The sequence below is a fragment of the Vigna umbellata genome, chromosome 5, assembly GCF_029865625.1.
Source record: "Vigna umbellata cultivar VRB3 chromosome 5, Vumbellata_1.0, whole genome shotgun sequence".
In the NCBI taxonomy this organism is placed as follows: Eukaryota; Viridiplantae; Streptophyta; class Magnoliopsida; order Fabales; family Fabaceae; genus Vigna; species Vigna umbellata.
The window spans coordinates 27,101,094-27,122,010 of NC_142169.1; the positions used below are offsets into that span (position 1 = coordinate 27,101,094).

The following is a 20,917-nucleotide window of genomic DNA, read 5'->3' on the forward strand; positions in this document are numbered from 1 at the left end:
ATGTATTTAATATGAATGCGCAAATGAAACTCTTTTAATTCAAAAACCTAGTACGAAAAATTATTTCGCATTCGTGGATAAACTAAACTCTTTCAACGTGAGCAAAGTAGATGTGATGACGATGAATGCCTAATTCATTATGTATATACACTCACAGATTGGCACCTTCTGCCTCACGGATTAACAAGCAACGTGGTACAAAAAAAAATTGTTTAACTTAATGGATCAAACAAGGTATACTTTCATGGCGAGGACACGTAAACTAATTAGTCATATTTTTATTGGGACTTTGTTGACAGACGCACGAAAAATTTAAACTTTTTGACCAAAAAGATCAATAGAAAATTGCTAGATTGCAATATCTTGGCCGGTTCAATGTAGATAGGGTTTGTTATATTTCTTATGCTATGAAGATAGTAACAGAATAGGCAAAAAATAGTATATTAAGGCACATCTTAGGATTTGAAATCTAACCTGATGTTAATCATCATTAATTAATTAGTTGTCGAAGAATTAGGACGCATGCCACACAAATGAATTGTCTCTTATAGAGCAAGAAGCTGAATTTCATATGTTGTGCATCCAAGGGACTTGCTTTTACAGCTATCACTAACTTTTGGATTAAGTTTTCACATTCTAACTTCTTTTCTTTTTTTAAATTTTAGTTTTGGAAATTGTTATTCTCCATATTAAACATCAGTTTTGTGACACGTTGTAGAAAAACCCTAATTATACTGTATAGAGACTTCTCCCTTTCCCTTTTTGAAATATAATTCAAGATCATCCTGGAACCAAAGTTTTTATGACATCCATGTTGTGGACATATAAGTTCTTCCAACATTGTAAGACAGAAAGATATATCCTACGAGATTTAGAATGTTATTTCTACTTATCTGGTTCAAAATATTTGGATATTCAGCCCGTAACACTTGAATTTCAACATATTTAAAAACAAACTTTAAGATATTCAGAGCAAATTATATACTTTTAAGGATCATCGAACAATTCAAATATGATATGATAATTTATTATATTTGTAAAAATTTAATTTTAAGTAACAAAATTTGTTTTACATAACTATATGTTATTTATCGATCAAGAAATCTATATTGATACATCTCCTCTCGATTTATCTTAGAGTCTCATCTATAAGAAACAATCCATCTAAATGTAAGTAGAATATTATTATTTTCGATTATGATTGATTTAGGAAAAGTAAAATTAATGTCAATTGATAATAAGTAAAAAAAAGAGAATAATAAAGGACTGATATATATTATTTTTGGATAATTTTTTTTAAATGCTTAAATGGAAAGAAAATAAAAGGGAAATTTAAATTTTATTTTTTTATGTTAATGTTAAAGTCATCTTTTTTCAGATAAGTTAAAATTACTTGGATTTTTTTTTTCCACTAAAAACTTATCCAAAGATTTAAATAATTGATGAGAAGGCGTAGTAAAATCTTTGTGTCAGTAAAATCTTTAATATAATCTGCAGTTTATGTTATAAAAGCACTTATTTAATTCTCAGTAATTAATTATCTTCCAAAGTTTATTAATTTTCTTAAAACTATTTATAAAATAAATGTTTTAAAAATATTAAAAATAGATACAATTAAGGGTTTTTTTTGTATAATGTTTTCTTTTATTTTTATCTGCCTCTCAAAATCACACTTTAGTTTGTATATCACCCTCCACAAAGTGTCTAAACAATTTTTTTATTTTCACCTTTAAAATTAAACCATATTTTGAAAATAAAATGAAAGTCAATATTATTATAATTTTGGCTATATGTGATGCATCCACCCTTATTACTTAACGTCCACTCTACAATATATATTGCTCAATGGAAAAGTCAACGAAGTGCAATTCATTACAAATACAACACCTATACCTTAGCATATAGATATGAGGAACAGTATAAACGACAATCACAAAGCTGTGGAACACTTTGAATTGTAGACTTTTAATTAGCAGTATTCAGAAAAATCGAAATCTAAGTTTCTCATTTACTGATCTTTATAAATATGCTTTAACATGATTATGTATACAAAGCACAGTGTTAAGGTTGTCCTAGTCTTCCTTTTTTTCCACCACACATTAATATTCTTTGTAGTTTTGTTAACGAAGATGAACGTGGATGGAATAAATGAGTATATTTGAACCATTAGATTAAAATAATCTACACATCCAGAATATATAAGTTAGCATCGACTTAATTAATAACTCGACACTAACGTTTATGCATTGTAATATTTTTTTAAATATTTAGTGACAACTTAGTCGATACTAATTAAAATAGATAAAATATTAAAATTAAATAAAATTAGTGTATGCTAAGTCATCAATAATTTTATTTATTTTTAATATTTACTTCAATTTTTTTTATAATTAGTATCCTCTTAACTAAGAGGCTAACTTTAAATATGAATATTAAAAATAAAATAAGTATTCATTAAGTCAACACTAAGTTTATTTATTTTAGTTCGTGTATGTTGAATCAAAACTAACAAATATATTTATTTAATAAAAAAAATTAAATTATTTTTTTATTTTTTAATTATTTTAAATTAATATTTTATACTGTATTAGGATAATTGATGGTAATATTTGAAAGCTAAATTTAATTTTTTCTAGAATGTCAATTCTCAACTAATTAAGTTCACTAAATAAAATATAATAGTATTGCTAACATACAAGTAGTTGTGTTATTAAGATTTGGCTAACCATGGATAGTAACAAAATCTTCCTTTTTGCATCTCAAGGGTTAACTACTGCCATGTCAATATGTAAGTATTATCATATATAAATTTGTTGCTAAAATAAATTACACTCCTGATTAAATATATAATATTATTTTTTAACTTAACTCATTTGACATAATTAATATATATTTTAAACATAATTATACAATTTTTGAAATATAACATGAGGTAATATTATATATCTTTGAATATTATGTAAGTACGACGATAAACTTCAAGAATAATAAGTTCATGAATTTTGAAATGATGAGTAGTACTTTGAGGAAAAACAAAATATACATTACACTAATATTTTTTAATTATAAAATAAAAAATAACAACCATTAAAGTTCTTGGGTAAAACACCAATGCTTGTATATAACTTTTGTATAAAAATTTTCTTTTTAATCCAATGAAACTAATAGTAGAAAATGGTACTCAAATCCATTCACATTATTAAAAAAAGTATATATGCTTAACTATTTATTTTTGTGTTTATATTTTTTAAAAGGTAAAATATTTCGATTACAAAAAATTATAAAATAAGTTATTCATCAAAGAGTAGAGATCAGCAACCTAATTTTTATCTCTCAAAATCGAATGTTCTCATTACCTACGGTTGGAAAATTAAATTTGCATTCATTGAACTAATAAAGTATCTTATTTATTGTAAATAACTTTATGATGTATTTCATAGTTTGAATTATTTGATAATTAATGTCCAAGGAGAATTCACGATGTATCAAAATATTTTATTAGTGTTAAGAAATTTCTTTTTAATATAAACTTTGACTTTTGCTTTATTTTAGGTTTATATAATACTTTTATTTTGGTTTTGGTTTGATGATTTTAATTTACATTGGATTTGAACGCCTCTAGATAGTTCGAAGAAAAATAGAATATAATATTTGGTGTGACATTCTTTATTATATAACTGGGTTATTAAAATTTAATAAAAATGTTTTATTAAAAGTTATTATGTTTCTTTAAATTTATAATAAAAACACGACATGTTTTAGGTCATCAGTTTTAAAATATTTTCGTTTTTAATCTCGATGCAATTTTTTTTATCAATCTCTGTCACTTTTGGTGTATACTCTTAAGTATAATCATTAATTGAACACGCAGTAACTATAGCACATAAGTTATCATTTAAACTAAAAATATTACGTAACATGTATTTTTAAATAACTTATATTTTTAGTTCTTGATTATTTTATTTTATTTTTTTAAAATCAGTTTGGTTTTTCAACATTTGTTTTCACTAACTTGAATCCATCAGCAATTTGTTAATCTATTTTAGTCCCTAAAGCTTTTTATGTTTTAATTACATGATTTAAGCAAATTTTTCCTATATCTATGAAGTCTTCTTCTCTAGGGATTACAGGTGGAAATACGCCAAAGTTTATTAAGAAGAACAAACTCTTCAAAAGATGGATTAGGGGTGAAGGATTTGAAACTATTTAATACCGTCCTAATTGGAAAGTAAGAGTGATTATAATAAAGTTAAAATATGGGTCTTAGAGAGCTTAGAGGAAATAAAACCAACAACTATGACTCTTAGTGAAGGTATATCAACAAAATATATTTGGAGAGAGATAGTAAGAATTACCATTTAGATAATAAACTGTTTAGGCTTAATTCATGATTATAAATTTGCTAGTTATGGTAAGCTATTAGGCTTATATCTCTTATATTATGAGAATTTCAGAAGATTATGTTAATTGTTTGATCAAGTTTATCAAAGCTAGAGGTGAGAGGTGGAAAAGTCAATTTAGGTTAATGATAGAAGGAAAAGGGATATAAAATAGAGAAAAAAAGAACAAAGATGTCTTAGGAAATGATACTTTGAATTGGAAAACATAAAAAGTGGAAGTAAGAATGTATAAATGCTTATTTAATGTTGTTGCCACCATTCACATTATATGTCTACAGTTTGAAAGGAGGAGAAGAATGAATAATCACTAAAAGAAAAAAAGTAAAGTTGTCGAATATTTATTAGTAATCATTAAAATTTGTTAATAAAATTATAATTTTTGATAGTTTATCCACGGTTAAAAAAATATAGATAAAATATTCATTAACTAATTTAGAAATTAATAATATAAATAACTTAAACTTTGATTGTAGACCAATTTGGACTTTGGTTTAAAAACCAATTATAACTTGTTATTATTAATAAAGACTACTTTATATATAAATAATTTTTAATTTTAAAAAATAGTATTTAAGTTAATTAATATATATAATGATTAATTATTTTTATCTATATTAGTTGTTTTTAATTATTTTCTTGTGATATATTTTATTTGTACAATATGTATGTATAATTACAAATCAAAATATACTAAACAAAAATATCTATGAGCAACTCAAATTTTAAAATTTATTGATAAATTTGGTCATCAATCAAAATTTGTCAGTAAATATAAAAGTTCTTATAATAATATATATATATATATATATATATATATATATATATATATATATATATATATATATAATGAACCAATTTGATATCATAGTGATCTATTGCCACTGAGGACTGAGTGTGGTAGATGGATTTTGATACGGAAGGAAAGAAAAAAAACTATGAATAAATTACAAGGAATTTGCTTAATGTAGGGGGCTGTTGATAATTGTCCCATGAGTTCTGTTAACAACTTATATACGATATAGATATAGTATAATAACTAAACAATAATGTTATGATAACTGGTAATTAATGACCTTAACTTCAGGACTCCGTATTAAGAGAAGTCGGGCTCTTTTGGTGAGATGGTCTTCAACCTTTGACCGATTAGGCTGAGTATATGTATACAAATATTCTCAAATAAAGCAATATTTATGAATGAAAACACAAGTGATCTATTTGGTCTCCTTCATCACAGTACAAAATGGATTTTGATAAAGGAAAGAAATAACAAACTTTATGAACGAAAACACAAGGAATTTGCTAATGGGGTATGCAGAAAATTTATACTCTTTATATTCATGCGAACATTATGTTGACCACTAGTGCTAGTCGCAACCATGTGAAGCAAATTGTAAGGAAAAATTCGTCAGCAATGACGATACTGTAATTGTCTGATACCAACTCTTTTTCTTTTCTCTTGATCAAATAAGTCTTTTGATTAATGGAGATAGTTTCACTCAATCAACCACTAAGTACAATAATTACATAATTTGCTTTTAATACACTAATATATTATAGTTGATAAAAATCCAATTATACTGTTTTACAACCTAAACTTCTATTCTTAATAGTAAACAATTAAAATGGACAATAAAAACGAGATTCACGTGACTAACAAAATTAACCAGTGGTACATCTTCATCAGTGTGCATTCGGTGATTCTTATGTCGATAAATAATAGGACTTGTCATTTAGGAACATAAACCTGGAGTGCAGTGCCACTTGCATTAGATGATTTATTGTTTGAATATTGGGCATGTCTCACAACAGTGACAAGACCGTTGAAAGGAAATCAACCAACCCATTAATTTGGAAGTGAGTAAAGCATGCAAATTTTTGATAGTAACATATACTCTTAATGGAGTTGTAGAAGTTGACTATAGGGGAATTTTGACTTTCCTCGAATCATCAAGTGGTCTATATGACGTGAATATGATGGGCTGAATATATATATATATATATATATATTATATATATATATATATATATATGTTTATTTTTCCCACAAGATTTGGATATCATTGCTCGTAATATCAACCACAATTAATGTTTTTCTTAATGCTATTACAATAATGGAAGGTTTGGATGAGAACTCAAGGATTCAAATATTCACGCACAGAAAGAGATGTGTGAATTTCTAGCAAAAGATTCAGGGCTTATTGAACCGTCAACCATTCAAATTAAATAATAGACAATAATTGTTAAACGTTGTTTAATTACTTTGACAAGTCGCGTATATGTTCTTTGGGTCTATTAATATTAAGTGTCTATTATATGGCTCTCTTCATTTTTTATTTGGATGTTATATTGTGAATCCACAATGTTTTGTAATGAAAAAGTGAAATTTATTTTATTTTATTAAATTTTGTAAAATTAAATTAAATTTAAATTTTACCATTTTGATATTACTATGATCAAAGAGGTAAAAGCATTCTGTTCTGGAAAAATGTTAAAGAGGAAAATTTTTTCTAGAAGGAAATTAATAGTGTTACTAATAGTGATATAATTGTCGTGGATAAAATTTAATGTTATGAAAATATTAATGCGTCCAGCCACAATAGTAGTACACTATAAAGTTTGCAACAGAATCCAGAAATCCAGCTTTTGGCAAAGTTGTACTCAACTCCAACTTGAAATAATTTATTCCAGGGATTGATGATTTCGTAACTGACTTCAGTATTCGTGTCTGATTCTAGTTATCTAATGATAAGGTTGCCGGCTTTGCCCACAACTAATCATAAATTATGGGAAGAGTTGAAAAATGTTCCTTTCCTGAATGCATTAATATTAGGGTCAATTTTCATTAGAAGATAATAATGATATATATTATGGTTATTGTATCACATTCTTTCACTTCATTAACTTATATGCAACAACTTACCCATGGTCTAGATTTTGCAGCACTGTGGCTGTAGGATAATTTAGTTGTAGATGTATGATTCAAACTATTAATAAGTCAAACATAATAACATTTCACATGCAGTTTTTTTCAATTCAAACCTATGGCTGAAATGCAAACGGGATGAATGGTGTCTTACAGGAATATTCAAACTTATCTTATATTTTTTTAGCATAATAATCGATTTATGTTTGGAAGTAATTGATTTATGTTAGTCAAAATTTGGTTTTCACATGTTTTGAAAATAATTGATTATTTCAGACAATAATAGATTATGTTAGGTATTTTTAAAAAATTAATTCATGAATAATTGATTATGTTAATTTTAAATGGTTTCTAAGTTATACGTAAATCATAATAATAAATTATATTTAAAAACAATCCATTACATAAGTGAGTAATCTCAATTTTTTTAAAAAAAAAAAAGCTCTCTTATATATATTGTATGCAATTCATACTTTAAAAAAAAAAGTCTTGTTATTTTCTAAAATATCATTCTTTGTTTTTTTCTTTTTGTTTATAATTAAATTTTGTTATCTTGGCCGGTGTGAATTAAATGTTTTCGTCGCTAAGGCTTTGTTCACTTGAATAGATTTGGGAGAGAGTGATTGAATAGATTTGAGAAAATTTGATGGTAAATTTTTTATTATTTATTTGAGTGGATTTGGAAGTAAGTGAGAGTGGATTTAGAAGTAAAGTTTGTGAGAATTAATGTAGGATTTGATTGATGTGACAGATTAAAATAAATTTACTTACAAATCCACTTTCACTTACCTCTAAATCCACTCAAATAAACAACAAAAAATTTATTTTCAAATCCTCTCAAATACATTCAATCACTCTCCCTTAAATCTATTCAAGTAAACAAAGTGTAAGTGTTTCGTATATCTTGATCTAGTTGTCTAAGTATTTATAGTATTTAGACATTTTCAAGATTTTAATAAAATATCTAGTTCAAATTATCTTAATTAATCTAACGTAGATTTAACAGAATCAAACAAATATAAAATATTTGTGTTTATAGATTTTATTTATATTTATTATCATTATGTTATTGGTACGTATTAATCATTACATTAAGTTTCTTTTATTATTAATAATTTTAAATGTTTTTTTTTGAAAATTTAAAAAGTACTTGTTAATCGATTCATTCCTTCTTTGATTATGTTTTTTAGTAAATTCTTTGTTTTATATATGGATAAATTGATTTTCATAAAAAGTTTAATAAATTTAAAAATTATGAAGAAAGTCACGTTGAAAATGTCAATCATATTACACTTAATCAATTACATTGTCAAAATAATAAATATTTTAAAAAATAGTTTATATTTATAATTATATAAACAATCAATTATATGAATAATTGTTTATAACTTTATAATCATTTACATTATAATAAGCATATATAAACAAATCATTTACTTTTAGTTACACAATCCAAACTAATTAACATCAAACTTAAAAATTCTTGTAAAGAAAAAACGTCAAAGTCATATGTATAACAGTAGTTTAAAATAAATCGGTGCTTCCATAAAGAGTTATTGAAGTTTTGATTTACTTAAATGAGGTCAAAAATCAATGGGCATTAATCACGTTGGGACTGACATGAAACAATGTCTTCTCCAACAACGACTTCTTTAAAGAGGTCAAACGTGTTGTTGAGAATAAAACAAGATGCATTACATGAATGAGCTTATTTTTTTCTTTTAACAACAAATATGTTAAGATGAATGAGGTTATATTGAAGATAGTGTTAGTATTGTACATAACAAATAATTGTAAGAATACCTTAAAAAATTTCTTACAATAGTATTATATTTTTTTATCTTTTACTTTATTTGATAAGTATTAATTTTTTTCAATGTAGGTATTAAATCTATTTATTTGATAATTTTCTATTTTAAGAAATATAAAATATTATGTAGAAAAATTCTAACGCTTTACATTAACTTTCTTTAATCCATGCTTTAAATTAATAGATATCATTGTTAGTTGAATCATCATTTTGAGCAATGTAATAATTTCCGTGTTCAGTATTTATAGTTTGTAATTATTTGGAAGAATAAAAACTCAATTGTCATCACAATAATGAAATAGGAGAAAAAAAGAAGATGAAGCTAAATTCTCATATATTATTATGAAGCAAGTTATTGAAGACATTGAAGGAGAATGCATAGGCTTTTTTGTGGGTAAAAAGGGCCTAATGTATATGGGCTTGTAAGCCCAATGTTTGAACAATAGAAACCTAGTTTTTTCTTATTGTTATATATGATAACTTTGATTTTACTCTAATTATTCAAACAACACAAATGTTATTGTTCTGTTCCAAGCTAAGAAGCTAATCCACCTTCAGTGCATTGAGATCAGAATTACATGTAACAAGTAGTAGCACTCTTTCAAAGTAAGCTTAGCAACCACCAACAGACAAAATAAAACATAAAAGGAAATAAAAGTCATCCAACAATGATTTTGTGATAATGAACCATAATACAGTGATAATTTGTTGTCACATCTTCACTAATATCTCCCACCATTCTATCACAATTTCATCACTCCACCACTAAAACCATATATTCTGGCTCCCTTTACTCCACCTCACTTACATTAAAAAAAATCATTAAATAACAAACTAGATTTAAAGACAAAAGATAATTATTCACTAGATTAATTAAATTAAATATTAAAAACGAGTAGGTAAGTTCTTTTCAAAATGGGTACTTCTGCAACATGTTTAACTGAAGAAACATCTTCATTAATGGAAGCTCTGTGTCTTCTCATGTGGCCTCCACGTGCTTGTCCCATCATTGTACACACATGGATTCAAAAGAAAGCAGCTTGTGAAGAACAAAATTAGTGAAACAGTGCCTTGCAATTTTTTCTATAAAGGTGCTGCTCTGCGGATTTCAAATATTCAAAATCCTCTAAAGAGCATTTATATACGAAGCTTTCGTGTTTAAGAATAAATTGACTAACAAAATTTATTACATAAATAATATTTGAATGTGTATGATACAAATAAATTAATTTTTTTATCAGTCTTTGGTATTTTTTTTTGTTTATGTTTATTAAATTTGAGCATTTAAAGAGTTTATAATTTTGTTTAATTGGTGTATTAATTAGTTTATTTCTAATCAGTCTAATTTCTGATAATAAATCAATAATATATTTTCTTTAACGTAGAAAAATATTTTCATCTAACTACTTCAATGTCAAAAGATATTTAAGGTTTCCAAGGTAAACTTGATAAACTTTTCTAACCATTCACTTTGGGATTGTTTCAATTTGTTGTCATACAATCTTCACTTATATCTCCCACAATTTCATCACTCCACCACTGTAACCATATATTCTGGCTTCCTTTACTCCACCTCACTTACATTAAAAAAAACATTAAATTTAAAGACAAAAGATAATTACTCACTATATTAATTAAATCAAATACTATTTTATATATTAAAAATTATTGATATCTAAAATAGTTTTTTTTATCAATAAAAATATAATTGGTTTGTAAATTTAAATTAATCTCTAACATTTTATTAAATAAAAATATTAACACAAAAATAATAATGTATGTTACTTAATTTACATCTAACAATGAAAAAACACACCTAAAAAAAGAATAGTAACATTTTTGTAAATAAGTGAAAATTATTTATGTTATTTTTGTAAATAAATGAAAACAATTTATGTTATTTATATTGACATAAAATATGTCATTTATACCTCTCTCTTTACATTGTGTATTTTTCATGCAATGTACATTTATGTGTACCATAACGACATTGGATTTGAAATTAGTATAAAAGATCTTCAATGTGTTAGTAACAATAATTTAGAATCAATAATATTAAGTAACTAACATTGATAAGTAATATTAAAGACAAATTTAAACTATAATTCATAAATTAATTATAACTTTTTTTTATTAATAATAAAGACCATTTTAAATACAAATATTTTTTTAGTAATAAAATAGTATCTAATTTAGTCAATATAATATTTAATTATGTTTAGTTTTAATTGTTATTCAATGATTTTATTATAATGTTAACTATCTCCATTGAACTCTTAACCATGTAGCTAGGTTAGTTTATCACAAGAAAAGGGTGATGAATGGAAGGATTTTACATTCATACACAACCATGTCCATGTCATGAAGCTCTGTGAAGCATTATAACCCTTCATCAATAGTCCCATTCTTGAATACCACAACATTTTATAAACAGAAATTATGAATTGTGAGTAAATATTTTATCCTATTATTGCAAAAATGTTTCTCATCTTTTGTAAGTGTTTTTATTTTTTAAAGAAAAATGTTTTTTTAACAACTTTTTCATGACAACTTTTTTTATATAAGTTTTCGTAGCATCGTTTTAAATAAACGAACTAATAAAATAGTAGTTTATTGTTAAAAAAAAGTTGTTAACACGTCCTTTTCTAAAATATTCTTTTTAACTGTTTGACTTTTCGTATTCTATGTTCCAAGAATATCAATTCACAACGAGAAAGTTTACGATCTTGTTATTTTATAAGCATTTCTTTCTTCTTGAACTTGCTTACTACTCTTTGAGTTCTTATCTTCTGTTGAGATTCCCACCTAGGAGTAAGTTTTCAGTTCTATGATTCTTTGAGTCGATTTCTTTTTAATTTGCTTTACAATTTTTAAGTGTGCGAACAATTTTCTTAAACCTTTTTCTTGTTTTACTCTTTCTTATTATTTTCTTACTTTAAGGATCTACCTTACAAAATTTTGGTAAGCCTTTTTTGACACGTTATAATTACTTGAGTTTTTGTCTTTCTCATCTACGAACATCAATTCTTGATAGTAGGTAAGTTTGTTAAGTGTTTTTTTTTTCACGAACATGCCTCGCAAATATTTGTCTTTTTGCCTTGCCTATTTGACAAAATCAATGAATAAAAAACGTGGATAAATTCAACAAAACCATTGTTGCAGCTTCGTTTCATCTAATATTACAAATCACGTTAAAAAAATTGAAAGAATGCATTACACGAATTGAAAAAAAAAAGAAAAATAAAAGGATGCTAACTAATAGAAATTCTGAAAAGAAGAAAACTAAATACAATGAAGGGAAAACAAAAGAAGAGTAAAGAATCAGACTAGGGCACCAGCATTGAGTGGGGTTTTTCCAAACAATAACTTGAAGTCATTCTCTAAGGGTGTTAGGTTCAAGTCCATGCACATACCCCTCGTGCTATTTGATCTTTTCAAAACGGGTACTTCTGCAGCATGCTTAACCGAAGAAAAATCTCCATTAATGGAAGCTCTGTGTCTTCTCATGTGGCCTCCAAGTGCTTGTCCCAATGAGAATTCTTGTCCACAAATGGTACACTCGTGCATTTTGGGTTTCCTAATTCCCAAACTTAGACCTATAGGCTGTGCTTTGAGTTCATCTCCCTCAAGTTTCGACCTTTTATGGCTAGCCCTATGGCCACCCAATGCTTGAAAAGACGAGAACTTTCGCTTGCATGTCTTGCACTCAAATTCCACATCCTCAACATGTTTTCTCTGTAACTTATTTTGTTGGGGGCACGATAGAAGCATTAGACAATTTGCCAAATCAATCGTTGCAAACCCCTCAATTTCTCTCTGTCTCTTCATATTCATGAAAGATTTTTTCTGTTCTGGGATTGGTGAGTAAAACATGGACATGGAGGTTTCTATTTATAAAGCTCTTCCACACACACACACACACAAAAAAAAAGAAAAAGTCAAGGAATTTGACTGATTTAAATAAACTAATTACGAAGGCTTTCTTATATTAGTAGCAATCAGTGCTTGAAATTAAGAAAAATGTGTATACTTTAAAGTAACAAACCTAAGACTGAGGGTGGCGACTGGTCGTACTTTGAAGGAAAAATGACACAAAGGCCCTTCTGTTTTGAAATGTCTCGTGTGACATTGGCATAAGGGTTTGTCTCTTTTGGATATTTCACAGAGAATGTGTGCTCGTGAATTGAAAACCGCGTGTTGTGCACACTGAACGGGTCGTGGATAGTGAGCTAGCTACCCTACAACAAGTGCAACTTGGTGCTTTGATTGTTCTTTGAAACTCCTGAAATTGTATATAAAATATAAGAGGATAGGAACACCACGTTTTTATTTCTACATATATAGTCAAATTCATTAACGAAAACGTACAATGAATAAAATATATGTCACAATGAATAATTTGATTTTGATTGTGTAAAGGTTGAAGATGGACTGCGTGCGTTGACATATACGAAAATGTTTTTCTACATCCACAACTCATTTTTATGAGATTTTCATTATTAAGAAAATTATGTTTTATATTTATAAAAGAAGAGAGAAATTGAAAAGTAAAACAAAAAATATAAATGGCAATTTAAGAGAATCAACGGGGTAACCTGCTTTTCCACGTGTATGTTGCTTTGTCATGCTGGTCTCACAATGTGCTAACACTGATGAAAAGAAAATAAGGTTGAATACGTAAATAAAGCAATGAGATACACGTATTTTGATTTTATGAATATCTATTTCATATTTATTTTTTCTTTTTACTTTTTTTTAAAAGAAATATCAATAGGATAGTATTGACCATGGAGATGTTTCACTGGTTTTTTTTATAAGACGGTCAAACGTTCAAAAAGCCTTGTAGAACTTATACGACTCACCAATCTAATTCTAGAAAATATTGTGTATTTTATTATTTCATATGTCATAACAAAGGTATAAGGGCGTAAAAATAATAATATTTGACAGAATAAAAATGAAAAAAAAAATACAAACTTTTCTTAAGATTTTTTATATTACAAACTTGACCAATATTAACATTTCTCGTGCGTACTGATCTTTTTAATATTTTCAAAAATATTGTAAAGTATTTTCTCGTAATGAAAGTTACTGTTAATGTTAAAAAAGTAAAGAGAAGATTAATTGAATTTTTATATTTTATTTTTTTTGTTGAATTCGGATAAATAAAAGGTAAAAACAAAAATAATATTTATAATTTCTCATTAATACAAATACGACTTAAAAGTCTCAAACTCGAGGACTTCGTTTATTTGACTATTTTTTGAACTGAACAGGCTTTTGACTTTTTGAAAAGACAACTAAGCCCTTACTGCCCAAGTAATCGCTGACGGCAATTTCGACCACGCCGACATTTTCCCTTCAAACAAACAAACGGTCATTTGATATATTTAAACTTAGAACAGGATACAGTGTCAACTAAAATAAAATAATCAAATAAAATTTCATCTTTTTATAAGTACAATTCATGAATCTAAAGTCCTAAGTCTAAAATTCTAATAAAGCAGATAGCTTTTTCTAAATTAAGTTTAATACATCCCCTTATTAACTATTTTATTTTAGTAAATGATATAATTTTTAAAATTACTTTTTAATTATATATGTCTATGAAGTTGTAAATCATTTAAAGATTATATTTATAATAGTGATTTATAGGTTATATTAAACTCGTTTAATTTAAAGGTTATTAAAAATGATTGATACGTGATGTCTTTCTCATATTCAAAAGATATTTAATATTTTTAGTAAGTAAGAAATTTAACAATGAACTGTAAGAAAGTGTAAATTGTTCCTTTGACGACATAATTTGAGGGAATTCTTCTGAAAACAAATAATATAATGATTTTAATGTTGGAAGCAATGGGCACTGAAAGCATTCAAAAGAAGAACAAAATTAGTTGATGGTGATTAGTATAAAATGAATTGTTAATAATTAATAGAATAGTATATGATAAATAAGATTGAGAAGTGTGGTCTCTGTTCAAAGTGTATGTGCTGTGGGTAAGTATGCATGAATGGATTAAGAAAAATCAGTCACAAAAACAAACTTTTCTTTTATGTTTCACATTTGGTTGGTGCAGTGAAACAGTGTCTCTGTAGTTTTTTTAAATCTTATACACTCAATCAACCCTCTTTATGTATATGGATAGTCAAACCTCAAAATGGAACAACTATTTTTTATCAGTTTCAATTTTCAAAATGTATTTATACAACTCGAATAATATGATAGAAAATAATTTGGATCAAGGTTAACAATTTACTGTCATACGAATTGTTAGCGGTTTAATTGTTTGTCTTTGCATTATTATTTGTTTTTATGATTTGTTCGTTATGTTTGAAAGTTATTTACAGAAAACTCTATTTATATTTATGACATAATTCACTGGACATCCGATCAAATATTAACTAAATAATCATATGATACATTAATTATTTTGTTAAACAAGTACAATTCATCAAAAAATCCATACATAATTTTATCAATTAATAATAGTAAAAATTAAACAATAAGCTTAAAACTTTATGCTGAGTAATTTGTGATAGAAAATTTTCACATCGTCAATTTAACTCCATTTCCTTAAGTTTATCAGTCACACATTTGAAATACTCCAACTAATTACTATTGAATTTAATTAATTTAGTTTGGTTTAGTTTTATTTAGGATAGACGACACCCCAAATCCAACTTGAATTCTCAAATTAATTAGGTAAATCCAAACTAACGATTACCCTAATCTTCTGACAAGTATCATCATCAGTAGATTAAAAAATATTAATGAAATTTAATATAAAGTTAATAATTAATTTAAGTGAAAATAAATTATGCAGAAATGAAAAGTACAAATATATATATATATATATATATATATATATATATATATATATATATATATATATATATATATATGGGTTTGCTAACACGCGTACGCCTGTTTTTCAGTTGGTACATTTTTAGCAATGTGTACTGGGTTTTAGTAGACAAAAATACCCTTATATATCATGGATTCTAATAATTTTCATTCTCAAAACTAAAAAAAAAAAAAAAACCCCAAACCCTTAGGCACCTCTCTCGTTCTTCTCAATCATTTATTTTTCACCTCTCTCACTTCAACCTTTTCTCTGTCATCCCCACTGTAGCTCCAATTGAAAACATCAGAAACATTGCCTTCGTAAAGACATGAGTCATTGATATATTCACCTTCAGGCAAAGGTTCATTCAAGATCTCTTCAATTTCACCATCTTCACTAACCTCTCTAATTTCGTCATCTACATATGTTGAATCATGATCTCTAAAAAAATCCTCCAGGCCAATTACCAATTCTTTTGGATGTCATTATGTTTGTGAAAATTAGATAAAATTATATACGACAAAAATTATAAAATGAAAACTCATTATAAAGTTATTTTTTGTAAGAAATTGTTTAACAACTGAGTGTTTCTGATTTTTCCAGGCCAATTACCAATTCCTTTGATGTCCTTATGTTTGTGAAAATTAGATAAAATTAGATAAGACAAAAATTATAAAATAAAAACTCATTATAAAATCATTTTTTGTAAGAAATTGTTTAACAGCGAGTATTTCTGATTTTTTCCAAGTCAATTACCAATTCCTTATGAAAATTGGATAAAATTAGATAAGACAAAAATTATAAGATGAAAACTCATTATAAAATCATTTTTTTTAAGATTGTTTAACAACAAATGTTTTTAATTTTTTCAATTGGGACTACAATAGGAATGATAGAGAAAAAATTGGAGTGAAAAAGATGAAAGAGAAAGGGTTGAGAGGAATTTTTGATTTTTTCAATTGGGATTGGAGTGAAAAAGATGAAAGAGAAAGGATTGAGAAGAATTAGAGAGGTGAGTAAGAGTTTGAGAGTTTTTTTTTTTTTTTAGTTTTGAGAATGAAAATTATTAAAATACCCTTAAAACTTAAGAATATTTATATATATATATATATATATCCAATATAAAGGTTTTGAAGTCATTCAATCTATAATTATAATAATGCATAAAATATTTACACTATATCGACATATTCAAATTTGATTCATGGTTTATGGTTGAAGATCATTACTTTTTATAAGAATATTTAAAAGTCAAATAATATTATCTATTTAAACCTTATTTCTTTATTTATATCTATTATTATAAAGTACGTATATATATATATATATATATATATATATATATATATATATATATATATATATATATATATATATATATATTTATTGAGTTCTCCTCCAGTAAATATATTATATTTTATTTATATACTTTATTTTTCTTAAATACTTTACTATTCAAATTGACACTATTGAAATTGAAGATATCTATTTTACATGAAAATGATTTTATAATTTCATTTCGAGTTAAAATTTTAACATGCCATATCAAAATAATAAATCTAAAAATTACTCATTTTTATTTTTTTTTCAATTGAAAAATTTCCTAATGTTCTCATCCATTTAAAACAAATAGTCCTTTTTCATTGCACTCTAATTCACTTAAATTATTATTAAATAACTATAATGCTTTACATTTCTTAATATCGAATGAAACTTAAAATATAACCAAGCAGTACACGAAAAAGAAACTTGCAAGCATAATATTATGGCGGAGATAATATAATTGACTTGCTCCATTCTAGATAAAAAGGAATCTAACGACGACGAAACTTCACACATCCTCCACAAAAGAAAAAACAGACAAATAGTGACAAATGTTACAGACACATAGTTTTCTTGGTTACTTCAATTTAAAGAAATAAAATCACATAATTTTGTCCATCCCACTCCATATCCAATATTCTTATTCTACAGTTTTTCAATAAATATTTACAGACAACAAGGATTGCGATGAAGAATCAGAAAATTGTATTCCTTTAGAAATTGTAGCTGCAACAGACTCAGATGTTACACATAATGTTTTTATCTATCAATGTTGTGCAGCAAAAGTGCTCATCAATGACTCTAAATTTCGGCTTTATCATTATGATTGTTACGTGTGTTCGGCAATAGAAATATTGTGTGGGAGAAACAAATGTATTAATAAAGAATCAATAATAGTAGGAGCCTAAAAGAATCATCTACACGAATGAATTTACAGAAAAGATTGAAAGAATACATGTATAGGGGAAAATGTTAGAAAAAGTATGAGAAGGAAGATGATTATTCTCTAGAGGTGTAACTCCAAGTCCAAGCACATAACCCTGGTGCTGTTGGACCTTTTCAGAACTGGGAATTTCGCAATAACTTGGTCGATAGAAGGAATAGGAACAAAGCCTTCGTTGCTGATACCTCTGTGTTTTCTCATGTGTCCTCCCAGAGCCTGCCCCAGAGAGAACTCTTGGCCACAGATGGAACACTCGTGCATTTTGGGTTTGCTCCACAAGCTAAGACTTTTTCCCTGTTCTTTCAGTTCTTCCCCTTCAACTTTCTGCCTCTTGTGGCTTGCCCTGTGCCCTCCCAGTGCTTGAAAAGATGAGAACTTGCGGTTGCACGTCTTGCACTCAAATTCCAGAGATCCAAAACCTTTCTCTTGTGCCTTGTTGCTTTCTTCAGGACAAGAGAACAGCATAAGACACTTTGCCAAATCTAAGTTCTCGGATCCTTCGTTACCACGTTGTCTCTTCATTGCTACCATGTTGAAACGGAAGAGGTGTTGTGTGTCTCGAAAGAGTTTGTTATATGAAAGTATATATGAGATTCAAAGGCGGTGATGAGAAACTCTGGAACATGGTATGAGTATTTATAAGATTTGGAATCGAACCATGTTAAGTTTTCAAACTAGAATAAAAAAGACATGTTGGACTACGCTTTTGACTAGTTGTATTTTAATGACGGGAACGCCCCAGTGGTTACGTAGTTGCTTCGCGAATATTGTCGTTAAATTTGTCTTCTTTGGAATTTGGAGAGTGAAAGTATGTGGTCCACGTGAGGCTTGTACCACACGCTCACTTCTACTTTTAACTTTTCGCCGCGTTAAATACCGAGTGAACAGTCACCGCCCGCAATACTTCCTCGAAACTTCGACGTGTCCTTTTCCTTAGCCAGAACATTCTCGGCAGTTTCTAGTGTTAACGGAACTTGAACAAAAAGGGAAAGGAGTTATTCATAAAATGGATTTGGTTGAATGGTCGAAAAATCATGTTTTTCTTTGTGTTCCCAACTGGGTTGGTTGGTAGAACCATCGGAAAGGTCGTGCTGTATGTGCTTTCACACGGGGATGTTTGAACTTGCAGCAGAATCCGGCATGCTATGTGGGTAGTGAAACTTCATACCCAGTCAAATTTGGGCAGCTGTTTAGTTTCTACTTTGCCACCACAGTCATCCCTCTAGCAAGTTAACAGGGAAAAATTATACTTTACTTTCAGCTAATAGAAAATTCCATCCCTTGATTCCTTCCCGATCTGGTTCTAGGTTTTTTTGGTGAACAACACAGGCAACGCGCCCCTAATATCTACTTCTACTTAGTTGGTAGGTTTTTGGTAGGTCGAACTATTACTTTCAAACCGGCGTCAAAAACTTCTTACTTGTTATTTAGTATCGATGGGATTCGCTAAAAGATTATAGGATACTAAACTTAATTAATTTATCACTCTGCTTCAACTTCTGTTTATAATATTTATAATTTTTTAATAGATTTTTTTATTAGAATTACTGATCGCTTAATCCTGGCTATTCGATTTTATTTTTTTGGTGAAGATAGCTTTCACCGAGTAACGGACTGACCGTTTGTCCCATACTTTACAGTAGGGATTTTCATCCAACTACCATGAGTATGGATTCCGATGTGTAGTTTCATCCTATTTCAACTACTTGTGCACAAGGTTCAGTTCACATCTAACTAGAATCAGTCTTGGGTTTGGAATTTTTGCTTTTTGCTTGCGGACTGTTATGTTTTTTCGGAGACATTCAACTTGTATTCTGATGAACCCGAACAAATTGTTCATTCGCATTTCACGATATCATGGAATGCTTGATCATCGTTTAATGTATTTATATTCGGGAAATAGTTTTTGAAAGGTTTATATTGCTGTATTTTCGAGTATTACAAAAACGCATAAATTTGTGTAGATTATACTCCTTCAAGTCGTTATACTACTATACACTCTTTATATCTTTAAAAGGTTTATATTCTTTTGAAAAGGTTTATATATACTGATACACTTTTGATAATTTCGAAGTGAGTAGTAAAAGTTGTGGATCTTGTATGCAAAAACAAAGTTGAGTCTTTCTTAAACTTGTATCCATGTGCGCTTCAGAAGATACCTACCATCCTTGTTTTATTTAATAATGAAAAGTAAAGGACATTCGAAACAGAAACTATAATAAAGATCACTTAAAAATTGAGGTTTTGCAAGAAATCACTTTAGAAGATATTTTTCAGTCTTAAAAATATGACTTGTATAAAATTCATGCATCTTAGCAAAACTAGTAACGAAGAGTAAAGGATATGATTTATCATTCATAAGCTGCAAACATAACGGATTTGAAGGAACAAGACATTTGTTACACTCTCACCTTTATAACAACATTGCCATTAATTTGACAAAAAAGCTAAATTATTACATTTATAAAAATTAAATATAGAAATCAACTTAAAAATAATAGAGAAAAATAAACTATTAAGTCAAAAATGAAACTTTATAGCAAAATCCTTGCCAGAGGATCTAGAGGTGGTATTTATTTGGATTGATCAAGAGAATTCCACATTTGACTTATTGTAAATTTACTTGTAGAATACAGGCAATAAAGTAAAACCCGCGGTCACTCGCTTGCT

General features: G+C 27.3%; 1 protein-coding gene and 1 pseudogene across 1 annotated transcript; both read right to left on the reverse strand.

Annotated features, from left to right (window-relative positions):
• Positions 1-12,269: 12,269 nt before the first annotated feature.
• Positions 12,270-13,012, reverse strand: LOC124833459 (zinc finger protein ZAT11 pseudogene; annotated as a pseudogene).
• Positions 13,013-18,178: 5,166 nt separating this feature from the next.
• On the reverse strand, positions 18,179-18,863 carry LOC124833460 (zinc finger protein ZAT11-like). Its single transcript, XM_047307956.2, has one exon. The coding sequence runs from the start codon at positions 18,776-18,778 to the stop codon at positions 18,311-18,313; it is 468 nt and encodes a 155-aa protein (XP_047163912.1). The 5' UTR covers positions 18,779-18,863; the 3' UTR covers positions 18,179-18,310.
• Positions 18,864-20,917: the final 2,054 nt, after the last annotated feature.